Source organism: Sminthopsis crassicaudata, chromosome 1 (assembly GCF_048593235.1).
Source record: "Sminthopsis crassicaudata isolate SCR6 chromosome 1, ASM4859323v1, whole genome shotgun sequence".
Lineage (NCBI taxonomy): Eukaryota > Metazoa > Chordata > Mammalia > Dasyuromorphia > Dasyuridae > Sminthopsis > Sminthopsis crassicaudata.
In genome coordinates, this window is record NC_133617.1 from 585,062,789 (window position 1) to 585,081,289 (window position 18,501).

The following is an 18,501-nucleotide window of genomic DNA, read 5'->3' on the forward strand; positions in this document are numbered from 1 at the left end:
CCATTATCTCCCCTTTACAGATGAGGGAACTGAGGCTCACAGCAGGCAATTAATTAAGTGATTTGCCAAAGTCACACAGCAAGTAAGTATATTTTAGAATCTGAGCTTGAGTTTTCCTGTTACTAAGTTTAGTACTCTATCCACTGCTGATAAGTGTCTCCTCCAACTTATACATGTATACAATATATAAAGATCCATGTGGTATTTATATTTATTTATGTAAATGTCTATATTGATTTATGTGTCCACTGTTAGAATCTAATCTTACTGAGGAGCAAGCTGATTTCATTTCTGTCTACATATCACTAGAACTCAACAACACAAGTGCCCAGCCCAATGATGGACTATCTGTAGTTTGAGAATTAGTCTAAAAGAAGTCCAGAAAGACTCATCAGAAAACAGGGTGATGAAATTTTTGGCTTCATTAATTCTCATCAGGAAATAAAAGGTGTGATCAGAGTCAGTGAAGGGAATATCCTCATCAACAAAATCACAGATCCTTAGAGTAATGAAGTAAATATCCCTTCTAATAAGCCTGCCATCATTTCCTATTATTCGTTGACACAGATATAATTTTCTTTTTCCACATCTCAGTGCTCTAGTGATGAACACAATTTTGAGCATGTTGAAGTAATGAAAAAAAGAAACACAGAGTTACATCAAAGGAGACTCAGATCAGCTCGGAACCTGAAGGAGAATACGCCTCCTCTTAATAAGTGTTTTCTGATGATTTGCACAAGAGACAGAGCAAAAAGTCACAGTTCCATTCTGTCACAATGGGTGGCTAGTTAGTTGGTACTTCTCTTGTCAACTTCAATTTCTTTCTTGGTAATAGTAGGATAATAGTCTTTATTTTAGAAATTTTATGAACATGTAAGGAATATGTATCTGCATCATATTTGATCATTCAGCCATTTTAATTTGTCGAACAAATATTTATTGAGCATCTACTTTGTAAAAGGCCCAGTACCTGCTTACATTTTAATAGGAGAGTAGATAGAAATAATAATAATAATTGATATTATTATTATAAATTTGAAAGTATGCAGAGCATTTTACATATGTTATCATTTGATCCTTATAACAATTCTGTGAAATAGATGTTATTTTATCTCTATTTTGCAGACTGGTTTCCAAATCCAGTAAGCTACCTAAAATAACTAATTATCCCATGAAGAAAAACAAAAACCCATGGTCAGTTTAGATAATTGCTTTAAAAGGACATTAATTTGGACCTAGGATCATTAAGAGTTGCTGATCCAAGACCAGAACCCAGGAATCTTATATGTAAGTCAAATGTCTCAATTACCCATGTGAAAATGGGAAAGTCAATTCACCACTCTGGGTTTTAATTTCCTCATCTCTCAAATGAATGGCTGAGATCACATGATGCCTAAGGTCTCAGAACTTCAAGGATGTTTACTACCATTTTTAAAAATGGAGTAGCCCTTTTATAGTACCCCACACATCAAAATTTTTTTACTTGTTTCTTTCTCTGTAGTAGGATTTTGGATGTATAACATATTTAGATAGCTCTTTATCACTTACAAAATATTTTCTTTCCAATCTGATGTAGACATGAAAGCTCTAATTATTACTTCATTTCACAAATTGGTAAATTTATTGTAAGAATAATTCTTGCTCTTATAAAATTTGAATCAATTTATTGGGTAAGAAATATTTATCAATAAGTCAATAAACATTTATGAAGCACCTATTATACTCCCGGCATTGTATCAAATGCTGGGAATATAAAGAAGCAAAAAACATTCCTCACCCCCCAAGAGCTCATAGTGTAACAGGAGAGACAAGAAGTAAACCAACATGCACAAACAAGCTATATGCAAGATAAAGAAAATATAATTAAGAGAGAGGAGGCACTGAAATTAAGGAGTGGGAAAGGTTTCCTGTAGAAAATTGCACTTAAATTGGGGCCTAAAGGAAGTCAGTAGTCAGGCAGATGAGGAGGGAGGTCAATTCAGGAATGGGGGGGCAGCCAGAGAAAATGCCAAGAACCAAGAGATGGAGCATCTTGATTGATTCAGGAGGTCAGTGTTACTGGGTCAAAGACTATGTGATGGGAATAAGGTATAAGAACACTAGATAGGTAGCAGGGTTTCCATTATGAAGGACTTTGAACACCAAACAGAGGATTTTGAATTTGATCCTTAAGGCAATAGGGAGCCACTGAGGTTTATAGAGCAGGGATATAACTTGATGATAACAGAATTTCAAGAAAATTACTGATATCTCAATGCAGGAGAGAGGCTTGAGACAGGCTGGCCCACCAGCAGGCTGTTGTTACAGTCCAGGAATAATGTGATGAGAGACGGCACTAAAGTACTGGCAGTACCAAAGGAGATATGGAAGTGGATTCAAGAGGAGAAATTTATATGTTGGCAACAGCTTAGATATGGGGGTAGGAAGATGCAGTGATAGTGAGGAATCCAGAATGACTTCTAGATTGTAAGCATGAGGGGCTGGGAGAATGATGTTGCCCTCTACAGTAACTGGGAAGGTAGGAGATCGGGCTGGTTTAGGGGGGAAGATAAGGAGTTCTGTTTTAGACATATTGAATTTGAGATGCCTATTGGACAATCAGTTCAAGAGGTCTGAAAAAGTTATTTGGAGATTCAAGATAGGAATATTTATGAATCATCAGCATGGAAAGGTCATTAAAGTCATGAAAGTTGATGAGAATGCTAAGAGAAGAAATATAGAGGGAAAAGAGAAGAAGGTCCAAGATAGAATCTTTATAAGAGAAATTTGCTGCAAATAATTTTCTCAGTTTAACTGTTATTTCTTGAATGTTGGCTGCATTGGTTTTGTTTATACATTTTAAAAATTTTATGAAATAAAAATTGGTAAATTGTCAATGAATATGAACAAGCAACTCTCAGGGGAAGAAATTCAAGCTATACATAGCCATATTGAAAAAAAAAAAGATTTCAAGCCATTAAAATTATAGAAATATAATTAAAAATAAATGCTTGGTACTTAAAAAAATATTTTAAATCATTTAATCATTAAATAAACAAAAAAGGAAGAGATTTTAAAATTCATCTAACCCAACCCCTTCATTTTATGAATATGGAAATTGAAGCCAAAAGAGATTCAAAGGTCACTTCAGGTCACTCAGTAAATATGAGAGCCACCATTTACCTAGATCCTATGATTAGAATTCATGAGTCTCTTCATTTTATGAGATGGAGTTTGTGGCTATCACAATTTTCTATGGATATGTGATTATATATATATATATATATATATGTATAGTATTATGTAATTCTTTAATTTAATTAAAGGAAGAGAATGTGTCCTAAAAAAAAGCTTTTGCTACAAGCAAAAGGGAGAAGTACCTCTAGAACTATTACCCTTCTATCAGTCTTCACCCACTCATCCTGAGCATTCCTATGATTCAAGTTCACAATGGGAAGTAAACTATGGGAAAGGAGCATAATGGCCCCAGAACTGGCAGTTTCAGTCTAAGTGATTCAGTAAATCTTATCAAGTGGCAAGTGCTACATAAGGGGAGGCAATTGTATCCCTTGACATCCCATGTTGCAACATGGGGCATAGCCTCAGCAACCTCATGCTAGTTCTGGTTCTGGAGTTTCCCAAGGAGACCTTAAGACAGATTTGGTGCACACTGAGTGTGCCATGAGGATGTTAGATAGAACATCAATGAGCTGAGGAGAAGCATAAGCAAAGTGTTAGGGTAAATGTCACATATCCTTAAAAGGTAGTTACATGAGACTGCTGTAAAGAGAACTATACTCATTGACTGTAAGTGACTGATGTACTTATCCCCCGGGGAAAAGTTTTCCTACTGGTGAGTGCTATTTTCCATACATTAGAGCTGTAATATGAGTTCCAAGCCCTAAAGAAATCCAGTCATGTTTTCTGCCTTGTGACACTAAGTACTTTTACAGGCAGTCAATGATGGGTATTAGAGACTGAAGTTCCTAGATTATCTGAATGGGAACAATAAGTCAGAGAAATTATTGTTGTTATTCAATCATGTCTAACTCTTTGTGATCCCAAGGACCATAGCATACCATGAGGTTTTCCTAACAAATATCCTGGGAGGGTTTGCCGTTTCCTTCTTAAGTGGATTAAGGCAAACACTTAAATTTGCCCAGAGTCACACAGTTTCTGACTCTTTGACTCTAGCTGCTTTCCACAGAAAATAGAAGCTCTCAAAAAACTTCTGACACAGCACAGAATATCTGAATTGGGATGAATCTTAGAGGCCTAAACTGAAAATCAGCCCCCCGCCAAATGACCATTCAGAGTACCCTGAAAGGTCTCTCAGAAGAAGGAACCATTACTTTCTGAGGCAATCCAATCTACTTTGAAACAACTCTAATCGATAGAAAGGTTTTGTTGATGTTGAGCATCAATTTATCTCTGAGCAGCTATCTCCTGATCCCGCCCTCTTGTGCTAAGCTAAGGAATTCTATCTTCTTCTATATGACAGCTCTTCAAATACTTAAAAGACAGTCCTCTGGTGCTTCTAAGTCTTCTCCAGATCAACCAAGCCCAGGAACTGGGGGTCAATGATATTAAGCAAATATTTCAATAGTATTAAAAATCTCCTCTCCCTCAAAAAACCCATCATCTTATAATAGGAGAGAATAAAGGAGGGTTGATTCACATTAAGATGTGAATAGCAAAAAATTAGTCTTTGACATCAGTGATTCATAAAGTAACTAGGTGGTGAATTACAGCACCAGGCCTGAAGTTAGGAATACCTGAGTTCAAATCCTACAACACATTTACTAGCAGGTGACATAGCCAAGTTACTTTTCTTTGCCTCAGTTTCCTTATTTGTAAAACAGAGATAATAGCACCTATCTTCAAGAATCATGGTGAGGATAAAATGAGATAATTTTTAGTTTTAGTACAATGTCTGGCACAGAGTAAGTGCCATATAAATGTTAGCTATTGTTTTTATAAGGAAAGGCATGACTTACTCAATCATCATATCACTGACCAAAGACCTTACCAGAGATCAGATTCAAAGACTGATTAATTACAGAGACTTGAAAGATTCACAGATTAGACTCGTTTTTTAACACAACTGCAACACCAGTGCAAAAAATAAAAAACAAAAAAATTGTTTAATTAAAAAAAAAAACTTTGCCAGTACATAAACCTGTTTCTGTTTTATTATAGGCTTCCACTAAATAACTTTTACACAAACTAGGGGATACTCTTTAATTTTTATTTCTTTTGGTATCTTTCCAGACCCAACCTTTGTGAAATGGTTGTACTAACAACCATCTGTTAGATTTCATGACACCTCTCCCATCCTTCTTAAAAAGGTTAGGTGATACTTTTTTTTTTTTTAAAGGCAAAGTAAAATTAAAGTAGGTGAAGAATTTCCTGAAACTCCTTGAAATAACTGAAAGCATATTAGAATATCACAAAACCAAGGTTGGACATCTCTGGTTCTGACAATGGGGGGAAAAGGAAAATAGGAAACCTTTCATCAAAAAAAAAGCAAACTGGGCAGCTAGGTGGCAGCTAGGTGATGCAATGGATAGAGCACCAGTCCTGAAGTCAGGAGGACCTGTGGTCAAATCTGGTCTCAGACACTTAACACTTCCTAGCTGTGTGACCCTAGGCAAGTCACTTAACCTTAATTGCTTCAGCAAAAAACAAAAAACAAAGAAAGAAAGAAAAGAAACCTACCAACCACTTCAATAATAGAAAGTTACCCCCAGCTCCATGAACCTAGCAATATATATATATATATTAATTGATATCAGAGTAGGATGAGGGAATACATGACTAAATTAAGATTTTGTCAAACATGGAAGATCTATCATCAATAAATATACAGAATTTTTAAAAAGGAAACAATGACATGTAAAAAAAAAATTCAATCTAATCACTAGGAAGTGGAGCTCTGTATTTGGCTTCTCTTTAATCCTGGGTATAGAACCAGGTGATCAGGCTGCATTTCTCTTCATTATCTACACTAATATGGAACTTGTTTCTTTCAGTTCCTTTTACTGTATTTGACAGGCATTTTGTGATCTTGTTGGGAAAGCTGACTTCAAAGTCTGACCAATGCCAGAAGAAAGATTTTGGCCCTCCTGGGGAATTTTGACTAAACATAGAGCATCCATTTTTCAAAGTCCTTAATGTAAATGTGAAAAGGAACAGTGTTTGTTAGTGATGCACCCCACAGGGGTGAAATCATTGAGGGCAGAGTTTAATTCTTCTCTTTGCTTCTCTTGAATCTTATAGATACAATCTTCTACCTTTGACCACTTTATTCACATGATAAACATTTATTAAGGCCTTAATGTGTGCAAGATCCTAAGGTAGTCCCTGGAGATATAAGCACACATTTAAGACTTCCCCAAAGTAATTAATGAAAGCCTTAATAGAATATGATGGACATAAAGAAATCATCATAATGTTTATAATAATAAACAATAATCATCATCATAGCTAGAATTTGTATGACATCTTCTAATATGCACAATACGTTAACATGCATTATCTCATTTGATCCTCATAACTGTGAGGTGGATGTTATTATTATTATTATTATCCTCATAATTTGTAAAATAGGAAAAATGAGGCTGAAATAGGTTAAATGGCTTGTCCAGGAACACATACCTAGTAAATGTTTGAAAAAGACTTTGAACACAGGTCCTTCAAAATTCAAAGTACAACATTCTACCCACTGTACTATTTAATTTTCCTCTGATAGTCTTACTTGAATTTAGAAGTGATCTCTCCCTTGATACTTATTTGCCTATGATTGTGAAACAAGAGTAACTAAATGTTTTCTTGAGTTGGAAAGATTCTCAGGTATTAACTGGTAATCTCCCTTTCTTTTAGGTGTATGCCAGAGGCAGTTGTGGACAATCTAGGTATATGTCATCTCTTTGGGTTCTCTGAGAATTTCAGAGAATTATAATAAAAATATCTTGTGAGCCTAAGAAAGATATTGTAAAGTACATAGCAATAAATGCAACCCTTCTCCCTACCTAAAAACCTTCATTTGAGCAGAAGGGGTACTTCGAGCCAGTCAGACAGACATCAGGAGAACTGAATTCACACCTTCCAATAAAGCCTATGCAGTGCCTCCTGCTACAGTAACACAAGAGATTTGGAAACTGCACAATTCCATCACAGTCATTTCACACATGAGGAAAGCTAGAAAAGCAGAAGGAAACTTCATGATCACAAAGCAAGTCAAGGAAGGAGCCCAATCTGCTGCACAGTCCAAGAGAGAGAAGACAGAATTGTAATCAAGTACCACATCCCCACTCCCCCCAGTCTGCCTTCCCCTTAGGATTTATTTCTAGAGCTGCTCCCCCCAAAAGACAAACAAATCAATGGATGAAATCTGGGCTGCTCTTCAGCATTCCACAAAGTGGTCAGCTGCCCATAGCCCTGATGCCAAGAGCTACAGAACTTGCTTTATGGTCGTTTGCAGTCCAGGTCAGCCATCTGGCATGGTCCTTCAGCGCTCATGCATCAGCGCTGGCTCGAATCACTGGCTGCTGGAAGGAGCTATTTATTTTTGGTTTTGATTAGTAAAAAGGGCATGTAGCCAACTAAGCTGATGGAAGGGACATCTTTGGAGAAAAGAATAAGCAAGCCAGAAATTCTTTCAGTTCAGATATTTTCTTAAAAGTAGAAATCTAAGTTGAACTCAAGGGAAGGAAGAAAGAAAATTTTAGCCAAGGGAAGTTTTGTTTTGAGAAAAAGAATAAAAAAAGAAATTTTGATGAAAGAAATAAAAACAAAAGATAACAAATGGTAAATCATCTAATTCAGAATGGAACATCTAGTGCTTAAGAATAATTCTGTCAGAAATATAAATTGAGCTGTCAGGAAGCCATTGATAAACTTATATGTCATTAGGATCAAGAGTAGCTAGCCACCAGACACCACAGTGCATACAGTGCCAGGTTGGAATCAGTAAAAACTCATCTTCCTGAGCTCAAATATGACCTCAGTCACATACTAGCTGTGTGACCTGGGCAAGTCACTTATATCTGTTTGCTTCAACTTTTTCCATCTCTAAAATCAGCTAGAGGAGAAAATTACAATCCACTCTAGTATCTTTGCCAAAAAACAAAAAACAAAAAACCTACAAATGGGGTCTCAAAGGGTTGAACACAACTGAAAACAACTGAACAACAAAAAGGGTCATAGGATTTTACAATCCAAAGGTACATCTGAGATGATTTAGTCCAAACTCCTCATTTTACAGATGAGGAGACTGAGATCCAGAGGCATTAAATGTCCCGACCACAATCTCATAGCTAAGAAGAAACAGATTAGGGATTTTCAATCAGATCCTGATTCTAAGAAAATATAGATAGATAGATTATATATATAAATATATATTTTAAATAGTCATTTCCTCAGGAAAAAAAAATTCTTGAAGAGTAGGTCAGTAAATAGACCTCTGAGTCTGGACTTAAGAAGTCCTGATTTCAAATCCAGCCACAGACATACTAGATATTTAACCCTAGGCAGGTCACTTAATTCCTGTCAACTATAAAATGGGGATAATAACAGAAACTATCTCACAGAGTTGTAGTGAGAATCAAATTTTCAGTGCCTAGCATAACAGGCACATGGCAAATGTTTATTCCCATTTTCCCTTCTTCAATATCCGTAGAGAAGGTTTTCAAACTACAGAACATCCTTGTCACTTTGTCACCTGAGGAAATGACTCTTTCCCCTGGATATGTTTATGGAGAATACTTAAATTTACAAGAATCAGAAGATGAATCAGAATGGGCAATACTAAGACCAGTATTATCTCAAAGACAGGGAAATATTTCCATTGAAAATTTCTATAATCAGGGGCAGTTAGGTGGCACAGTAGATAGAGCACCAGCCTTGAATTCAGGAGGACCCAAGTTCAAATCTGGTCTCAGATACTTAATATTTCCTAGCTGTGTGACCCTAGGCAAGTCACTTAACCCCAGCCTCAGGGGAAAAAAAGAAAGAAAGAAAAGAAAAAAGAAAATTTCTATAATCAAGATTTACATGTTGTGTTTTTTGGGCATAAGATGAGGGACTACAAGGGGACTCTAAAATTTGTAAATATCACCTACTCCTCGGATGGGGATATTTTTTTCTTTAAAGAAACATGGCAATCTATTGAGGGTACTACTTTTCCTCCTGCCCCTGGCTTCCCACTACATTTTCTGCCCACTTCTGATATTCCTCATGTCACCCTCTATCCCCTTGTAGATTATTCCTTTCACATTCCCCCAAGTCCTCAGAAATGAGGAGATACTGAATCCCAAATAATTTTCCATTAGAGAAACCATGGAGAGTAAGACTTGCCAGAATAAGGTCTGTAAGTGGGAAGTAGGAATAGATAAGTTGGTGGGGGGACAGGGGAAGATGGGAATAAAGAAGTAAAAGTTGAAGCACCAAAGGACACAAAATAAGTAATCTTGTACAATTGTCTCTGCTTCCTCTCTTGTCTTAAGCTTGGAGAGGGCCAGATTAGTTCTCACAGGTGTATATTCCTAGAAAGAATTCCCTCACCAAGACTCTGCTTCAAGATTGTCTGCAAATCCCTGACCATCTGCTACCTATTAACCATCATTAGAAGATCCTGTCATGGTAATTTTTTTATTTCCTTTTATTCCCTCAAATTTTTTTGGTTAATATTAACCTAATCTGACCAAAGCCTGTCCCATAGGATCTAAAAATTTACTTGAGTCTTAAATATTTCTTAGAAAAGAAGCCAGAGGAAGAGTTTCAACTGTCCTGGCCTCCTTGGCAATAATCAGCATATTTGAGAAGCCTCTAAATGTAGTTTAGTCTGTAATCTGACTTAATTTACCTACAGAGTTTATTTGAGGGAGTTTGTTTCTTCAGGGGATATATGAGATTATGATTATTTAACCAAGTTGGTTCAATTTTTATGATATTGAAAGAAGTATGAGATTATGGATCTAGTTTCTCTAACTTTTCTGGCCTAAGAGGAATATACAAAATTGCTCCATGAATTTTTTTTCTTTTACTCTGATGTAATTTTGTTTATAAGAAGCCTTGTCAGAATCCTCATGATTGTTTAGGTTTTCTCTCAAGCCTGAACATAATAATAAAACTGAGGTTTTTACCTCCATACTTTCTGCATTGCAGTAAATAAATATATATATATATAGTTGGAAGCAATTACTCATCACATAAACTCAGAGAAATGATATTTCTCCCATAACAATATGCACTTTGGACTGATGCTAAGTGAGATGAGCAGAACCAGAAGATCACTATACACTTCAACAACAATAGTGTATGAAGATGTATTCTGATAAAAGTGGAAATCTTCAACATAAAGAAGATCCAACTCACTTCCGGCTGATCAATGATGGATAGAAACAACTACTATGTAAATTTACTATGTAAGCTGTTAGCACTACTGTCTATCTACCCAGGTTACTTATACCTTCGGAATCCAATACTTAACGTGCAACAAGAAAATCGGATTTACACACATATATTGTATCTAGGTTATACTGTAACACATGTAAAATGTATGGGATTGCCTGTCATCTAGGGGAGGGAGTAGAGAGAGGGAGGGGAAAATATGGAAAAATGAATACAAGAGATAATGTTATAAAAAAATTACTCATGCATATATACTGTCAAAAGAATGTATAAATATAAAATTAATAAAATAAAAAAACCAATATGCACTTTATTCTTTTCTTTACAAAAATTGAGGTGGGAAGAGAGTATGTAGAACATTGCATACACTCAGACTATTATTATTGGTTGATGTTAGTTTGATTGAAGTAGGATTTTTTTCTCTCTGTATTATAAGAGATGGTTCACAGAGAGACATACTTGGAAATGAAGTTGATATGAAAACACAAGTTGTCAATAAAAATTAGTTTTTCAACACCATAAAAAATATATGCTTATGTCCCTCAGGAGTAGTGTTTCAGAGATATCTTTAATTTTTTTTCTCTCCTCCATGGACAATTAAGTTCTGGTGGGGATAAAAAAGCATAATCCCAGGAGTCTAGGCCCAAAATTACTTCCCTTAACTATTGCTGGGAGAGAAAAGAAAGAATTTTCAGTAAGGTCTATCACATCCATCTCCCTTTCCTTTCTCCAAAGGAATAAATAAGTACAATACTCATTTTTATTTTTAAAAAATTTGAAAATATAGGTGTAAGTGGACTTTTCCTTAAATTGATAAGAAGCATTTACTTAAAGCCATTAACAAACATTTTTTGTATTGGGTATAAGAGTTTTTCCAGTAAGATAACGTGTAAAATAAGCATGAACATTGTTACCAATATTATTCAATATTGTACTGAAAATCCAAGCAATAGCAATAAGAGAGGGAAAAGAAATAGAAGGAATAAGATTAGGGAATGAGGTGATAAAACTATCTCTTTTTGCAGATGATATGATAACATATTTAGACTCAACTAAAACTTAATTGAAATAAGTAATTTCATTACATTAAATTACATTACATTAAAAAGGATTTGTGCAAATAAAACAAATATAGCCAAGATCAAAAGTAAAGCAGAGAACTGGGAGGAAAATTTATAGACATTTCTTCAAAGGTCTCATATCTCAAATATATAAAGAGCTATCAAATCTATAAGAATGTGAATCATTCCCCATCTGTTAAATGGGCAGATGATATGAACAGGCAGTTTTCTGATGAATAAACCAAAACAGTTTATAGTCATATAAAAATTTATAATAATAGCAGTATTGAACAACCAAGTCATTTTGATTTTTATAAATACACAAATTAACCTTAAAAAAATCTATGAAGGAAAATGCTGCTTGAATCCAGAAAGGAATATTACTGTGTTGTAGGAAATAATGAGTTGATTGACTTAGAAAAACATGTAAAGACTTCAACTTGTGAAAGAAGATGCTATCTACCTTCAGAGAAACAGATAATAGGAGGAAATAAGCATAGTATAGTCTTACTATATATATATTTATATATCTATCTCCATTCCTAATTGTCACCTTTTTTAGAGTGGAAGAAAGAAAAAATAAAGTAAACAAGTGCATAGCAGAGAACAAACAAAAACAAAGAATTAAAGAAAAGCAGGGCAGCTTTGATAGCAACATGTAGTATTTGTTACATAGGTGTTCTTGAAATAGAAATTTGTTTAATAGGGAATCCTCTCCTATAATTTGCTGTGTACCTGGCAATTTTTTTTTCTTTCCTCATTTTACATTGAAGGGTAAAATAAAAACAATTACAAAAAAAAAAAAAAAAAAGGAATAAAAAAGTATTAGGGTTACCAGGTGAGAACTCAGGTTGTCTGGACAGTGATAAGGTGAGAACTCAGTTGTCTGGACAGTGACAAGGTGAGAATTCAGGTTGACTTGACAGTTCTCTGGCTCAGACCTTTGGTTCCGGCCTTTAAAGGGAGTTTACACCTTAGGAATTCTAGGAGGAGCAAGCTCATTGGTTGAAGTAATGTTTCCCAGAAGCCCTTGCGTTATCCCACACCCATTCTCTGGGAGGATAAAAGAAGGGCAGCATTGGGTCTGAGAGAATGGACTCTGGGATAAAGGCTTGACGCCAGGCAGGCTGAAAGGAGACCAGTCTGATTTGAGAAAGGACAAGAGCTGGAGGAGATTCAGAGCTCCCAAGAAACCTGCGCACAGAGGAAAAGATTTTACTGATCTCCTCCCAGAGAAGGATTATAATTGAGCAGACTACCAGACCCTCACAATTCAAGAACATTACAAAAAAGAAAATCAAAAAGAAATAGTAATCCATGTCATCACCCATAAATTTTAGTTAGAATGTGAGCTCATTGAACAACTTGGTTATATGCCATAAAGTCCTAATCACATTTGAATGTTGTCTAAACATTAAAAAAATTAAAATACCTTAATGCCTTCTTAAGGCACAAAAATGAACATAGGTTCTCAAAAACATCACAATAAAACCCTGACAGGTTCTGCCAAGCTGGAAGGGCTTAAAAAATAGGACCAGTGACAGATTGTCAGTCTATGATCACCCTAGCTAAATTAATAAAGAATTATCATGAGACTGGTCTCAAATAGATAAAGCTTTCAGCCACAGAAATTCTCCAGGATCTTTTAGAATAATAGTTAACATACTGTTAAATAATATAATATTGAATAACTAATAATTTAGTATTTAACAGTAGTTTAATAGCTTTCACTACATACCATACACTATGTCAAGTGCTTTATAAATTATCTTTTTGATCCTTACAACCCTGGGAGGTAGTTGTTATTATTGTCTCCATTTGATGGATGAGGAAACTAAGGCAGAGGTTAAATGACTTACTCAGGATCATACAGCTACAGAGTGTTGGAAATTGGATTCGAATCTTGCCAGAATTCAATCCACTGTGCTACTTAGCTGATCGTAAATCACTGGCACCTACTTCAGGGGAAGGAAATGTTCATGGCAATAAGAGTATACATAATTGAACAACTAAAGAGTTGAAATAAAGGAATTTGGAATGCCAGGATATGTATATATTAATAATAAATTGGTATGTTTGGGGGCGATTTCTATTTGAATCAAGTACATCATGTCAACTGAAAAGAATTTTTCATTTATTTTGAAAATTTTAAAGAAAAACAATAAAAACGGATCCCAGTTGGAATGCAAAAATGTGTAATAAAGAATACTAACCTCAAGGAGCTAACTAATAGCAGAACAAGAATTGGTCTTTTGATTCTCAGCCTTGTGCTCTTTCCATGTAACATATATGTTACAATGTGTACAGTATGTAGAAATGGGCATATTTGAGGAGTCTGAAGGATTAAGAGCCTCAGTGTATACTATTATATTCAGATATACACTCCTAGCATATGGTAAATGCCAGGTGACTATTAGATAATCAATGTCATATGCAATATGCAGTCTATGTTATTGAATTTTGCAATGTTAGTTTGATTTTCTGCCAGCAGATGGTGTAAGTGGTTATTAAAATGCACATGTGTCCAGGTCACAAGTTTTCGTTCCACAACAGTTTACAAACATTTACCATTGGAAAATCCTAATGTATTGAGAGATAAAAAGCTTAGTTAAGACATTCTTTATACTTATATTCTCACTGACCAGTACAGTGCCTGGCACACATTAAGTGCTTTAAAAATATTTGTGGATTTGGCAAGTAATCTGTAAAAGAGACAGTTACAATCCCAAAAAGGGCATAAATGAATTAGGAAAATGAAGAACAAAATGTGATATAAAGTCTTAGGAACATATATATAATTATTGCCAAAAGAGGAGGGTTTCATGAAAGCATTTGAATTGACTTTTACAGAATGGGTAGAAACTCTACATGCAAAGAAGATGAGAGGATATATTCTAATAAAATAGGGTTTCTTGACATTTTTTATGTCATGGATCCCTCTGGCAATCTGGAGGAGCCTATGGATTCCCTCACAAAATCACATATTAAAACATATAATTAAATAAATAAAATCACAAAGGAAACCAGTTTTACTGAAATATAGTGAGGAAAATATTTTTAAAACAAATTTCTGAACCTTGGATTTAGAACATTTTGAGGAAAGGCATAAAAGCAGGGATGCACAGAGTATTTGCAGGGAGAAAGTTGCCCAGTTTGGCTGGAACATAGAATGTAGGGAATGTATAAGGATGAAAGGTTAGGGCGTCACCAAATTGTTGAGGACCTTAAATTCCAGACAGAATTTGGTCTTATTTAGTAACCAGAAGGAAATCATTAAATATTTTTGAGCAGAAGACTAACTGATCAGATCTCAAGATAAGACTGAATAATCTGACACTGTTTGGAAGGTGAATTAGAAGGACAAGATTGGAAGATCATTTGGGATGCTACTTCAATCATCAAGATATGTAACAATGGAGTGAAGTAAGCCAGAACACTGTTTGCACACAGCTAATAGCAATAATGAGTGGGTGATCAACTATCATAGACTTAGCTGTTCTCAAACATACAATGATCCAAGACAATCCCAAAGGATTTATGATGGAAAATTCATATCCAGAGAAAGAACTTATAATGCAGATCGAAGCATACTATTTTCACTTCCTTTTGGTTTTTTACATCTTTTTTTCCCCTTTTGTTCTGTTTCTTCTTTCACAACATGACAACTACAGATATGTGTTTTATATAATAGTACAAGAATAAATTAGGGAAATAAATAAATTTAAAGATAGATAGCAATAACAACTTTCATTAAAGTGATACCAGCAAATACAGAAAGAAGAAAAATATGAGAAAGATGTCACAAAGATAGAAGGCATAGGTATTGGCAACAGCATGATTATGAGAGGTAAGGGAGAGAGAAGAGCAAAGAGCAGCCACAAGAATCCAAAAATGGAAGAAATGAATAGTCATGTTACAAACTAATTTAGTGTCATCCACAAAGGATGACTTTTTAGAAGAAAAGATTGACTTGGATATGTTGTTTGAGATACTAATGGGATATCTTGATCAAGGCCTTTGGTAGATATTTGGAGTTGCTGGTCTAGAATTCTGAGCTGGGAGAGATGGATAAGGGAGATTTGCATAGAGATGGTGGTTGAAGAGGAGTGTAAGAGTAGATAAAGGACCAAAGTAAGAGTCAAAAAAGACCCAAGTTCAAATCTCATTTTTGACACATTCTGGGTATATGATCATGGGCTACTCACTTAACCATCCTAAACAATTTTCTGACTATAATTTGCAAGGCAGATGCCAATTTGCTTTCATAGAGAGAATTTCCTCACCAAGAGTTCTTTATACAAATGAAATCATAGGTCGGACCAAGGCAAAAAAAGTATGTAAAGCTATGGGAATAAATGAGAAATTGCAGCGAGAAAGGGACTTCGATCAGAATGTTGAGGGACATTCAAATTGAGAAATTGGAAAGGTAACAAAGAAGGAAAGAAAACCAGAAAATCTTGGTATAAATAAGGTATAAAATGTGTCTAACAAGTATACATGTTTAACAATATCAAAATGTTAGCAGAAAGGTAAAAGATGAAGATTTTTTTAAAGGCCACAGTATTATAAAATGATCAGGAGATGATATCAGAAAATTCAGTTTCAATAGAGTGATAGAGTTTCAATAGCTGAAGGGGTTGGCAAGAAAATAAGCTCCCTTTGGCTTCATGGATCATGACCCAAACAACAGAAAAGAGAGCCTGAAAGGAGAACTAGTTGGAAATCAAAAGCTAAAAGTTTCCAAATGAAAGAAAGGACATTGGGGTCCTACAGTACCATAGTTATGTACTGTCTTGTGTTGTTTTCCAAAATCTATGTGCCTTGTGACTTATGTACCCGTAGATTTATCCACTTTTCCTATTGACTCTGTTTTTTGTAAGAAAATAGTTTATGGTGGTAATTAAAAAAAAAAGCCCTATTAAATGTGTTGCCAAGCACTAATAATGGAAATCCCCCACCAATGGGGGCTCATGAGCTCTAGCTTTATAAGGATTTCCCCATAGAGTATTCCATAAACCTTGGGAGTAGGAACTACCCTCTGGGAATCCAAAAGAAATGATAAACTAAATGAGTGACCTGGACAAACTGCTACCCTTATAACACAGGTTGCCTCCCTCTTAGAATGTAAGAACCCCTGAGGGTAAGGCCTGTGGTGTTTTTGTGCCTTTGTATCCCTAAGTCCAGCACATAGCAGTCTCTTAATTCTCATTCAGCACTGAAACAACAGACCCTACAATGTTGCTTCTGCCCTTCTCAGTGGTCATGAGATAATTGTTTTAATCAGCATTGTGCATTCTAATCAGAGAGGTTTCCAATACCAAGACCCTCCTTGAAGAGTCAGAAGAATATGGCACTGTTCAGAATTATAACCCTATGTAGCGATAAATAAACAAGAAATATTGTTTTTAATGCTAAAGGGACCAGAAAACCAAAGAAAAAAGGACTCAAAATGAACTTGACTTTACTCCTGTCCTCCATTCCAGTTCATTTGTGTCCATACCGCAAGAAGGTTTACTTTGTGAATTGACTTTGTGGATTTAAAAAGCCCTCAGCACCTTCACCAACAGGACACACTGAATGAATGTGAGGAATCCTCCAGCTTGTCTGCACGGCAGGGCAACATCTCACATTGTTCTCTTGTTCTCCATCATATGCCTTCCTTTCTCCCATTGCCTCTATCCTTTCAAAGCATCCTCTCTGGGGACTCTTCCTTCTCTTTGCTGCTTTGATTCCCCGCTTCTGTTTTCAGAATAATCGGGAGGAGAAAATTCTCCTCCCTCCACCCTTTGAGACTTCTTCGTTCCCTCTCCCTCGCTGGGACCCGGGTCTGCAGCGTACCCGTCACCCAGACTCTTCCTCCCCGTGGCCTTTGGTTGATACCAGATGATACCCAGCCACTTAAAACCCAGAGAAAGAGAAACTAGCGGGCGGACTGTGAACGCCAACAAGTTGAGCATGCTCCGTCTGGGGGACAAAGAGGAAGTTAAGTGACTGTTGGGAAGGCTAGAAGCCGGAGCCCCCGCCTCTAGCTCCAGGCCGGTTTAATCGTTTGGGAAAGGGCTAAGTTCTTTCTGAGTCTGGTCCCTGGAAGAAGAGGAGGAGCGGACAGGGCTGGCGGTCACGCCAGAGATCCAGGGAAAGGATCACAAGAAGAGGAGGCGGAGTTGTGCTGGAAGGAGGACGAGGAGGAGGCGGCGGCAGGGGCTGGACTAGGCGAGGCTGAGCGCCGCGCCGCGCCGCGGGAGCTGTTTACCTGGTAGCGGCCTGTCAGGAGCTGGCTCCGGGACGGCGTGCACAGGGGCTGGGTGTAGTAGTTTTCCAGCCGGACCCCGCCGGCCGCCAGAGCGTCCAAGTGCGGGGTAAAGATATTGGAGTCGTGGTAGCCCACGTCGTTCCAGCCCAGGTCGTCCGCGAGCACGAAGACAATGTGGGGCTGCCTTGCGGTCCGGGCGCAGGAGCTCGGCAGCTGCAACATCTGGAGCAGCAGCTGGGGGAGGAAAAGAAGGGAGAGGAGCGGCTTCTGGCCGCCCTTGCGCGCGCTGGCCGAGCTACCTGGTGCCATCATTCCCGAGCCAGGGGCCTGTCCGGACTGAGGCTGCTCCGGTGCTCTCGGCTTAAAACCAGGAACTGGACAGCTCGGGCCCGCCCCGCCCCCGGGAGAGCCCTCCTCGCGTACCCAGAGGAGCGGGAGGGGGCGGCACCCACCTTAGATGAGGCGAAGGTGGTGGTTGTAGTGCTGTGTGGGTGTGTGGAAGGGGAGGATCAGGAAGGCCCACCTCAAGGAAAATTCTGTAAGGATCAGAACTAAGTTCAGCCATCCAACTGACCTCCATCCACGTTGCTGGATCTGGTTCTGCTACTTAGTGTGTACATGACTCCAAGGTCTTAAAGATGGAATCACACTATTTAAGGGTCTTGAAATCAATGGTTTCAATTGTAAATATCCCAGAATGTGGAATTGCATATAGAGCTGGTTTAGTAACTGCACTTTTAAGTGGAAAATAAACTCAGACTGTCAGTCTTAGCCTACTTCTTATTGATTAAATAT

General features: G+C 36.9%; 1 protein-coding gene across 1 annotated transcript in view; it reads right to left on the minus strand.

The window, feature by feature from the left end:
* The window catches only part of ARSB (arylsulfatase B), a 232,662-nt gene extending 214,569 nt beyond the window's left edge, over positions 1–18,093 (minus strand). Inside the window, exon 1 of the mRNA XM_074282345.1 lies at positions 17,707–18,093. Within this exon, the coding sequence (XP_074138446.1) occupies positions 17,707–18,018 (312 nt within the window). The 5' untranslated portion in view covers positions 18,019–18,093. The remainder of the gene's footprint in view (positions 1–17,706) is intronic.
* Between the last annotated feature and the right edge of the window lie 408 nt (positions 18,094–18,501).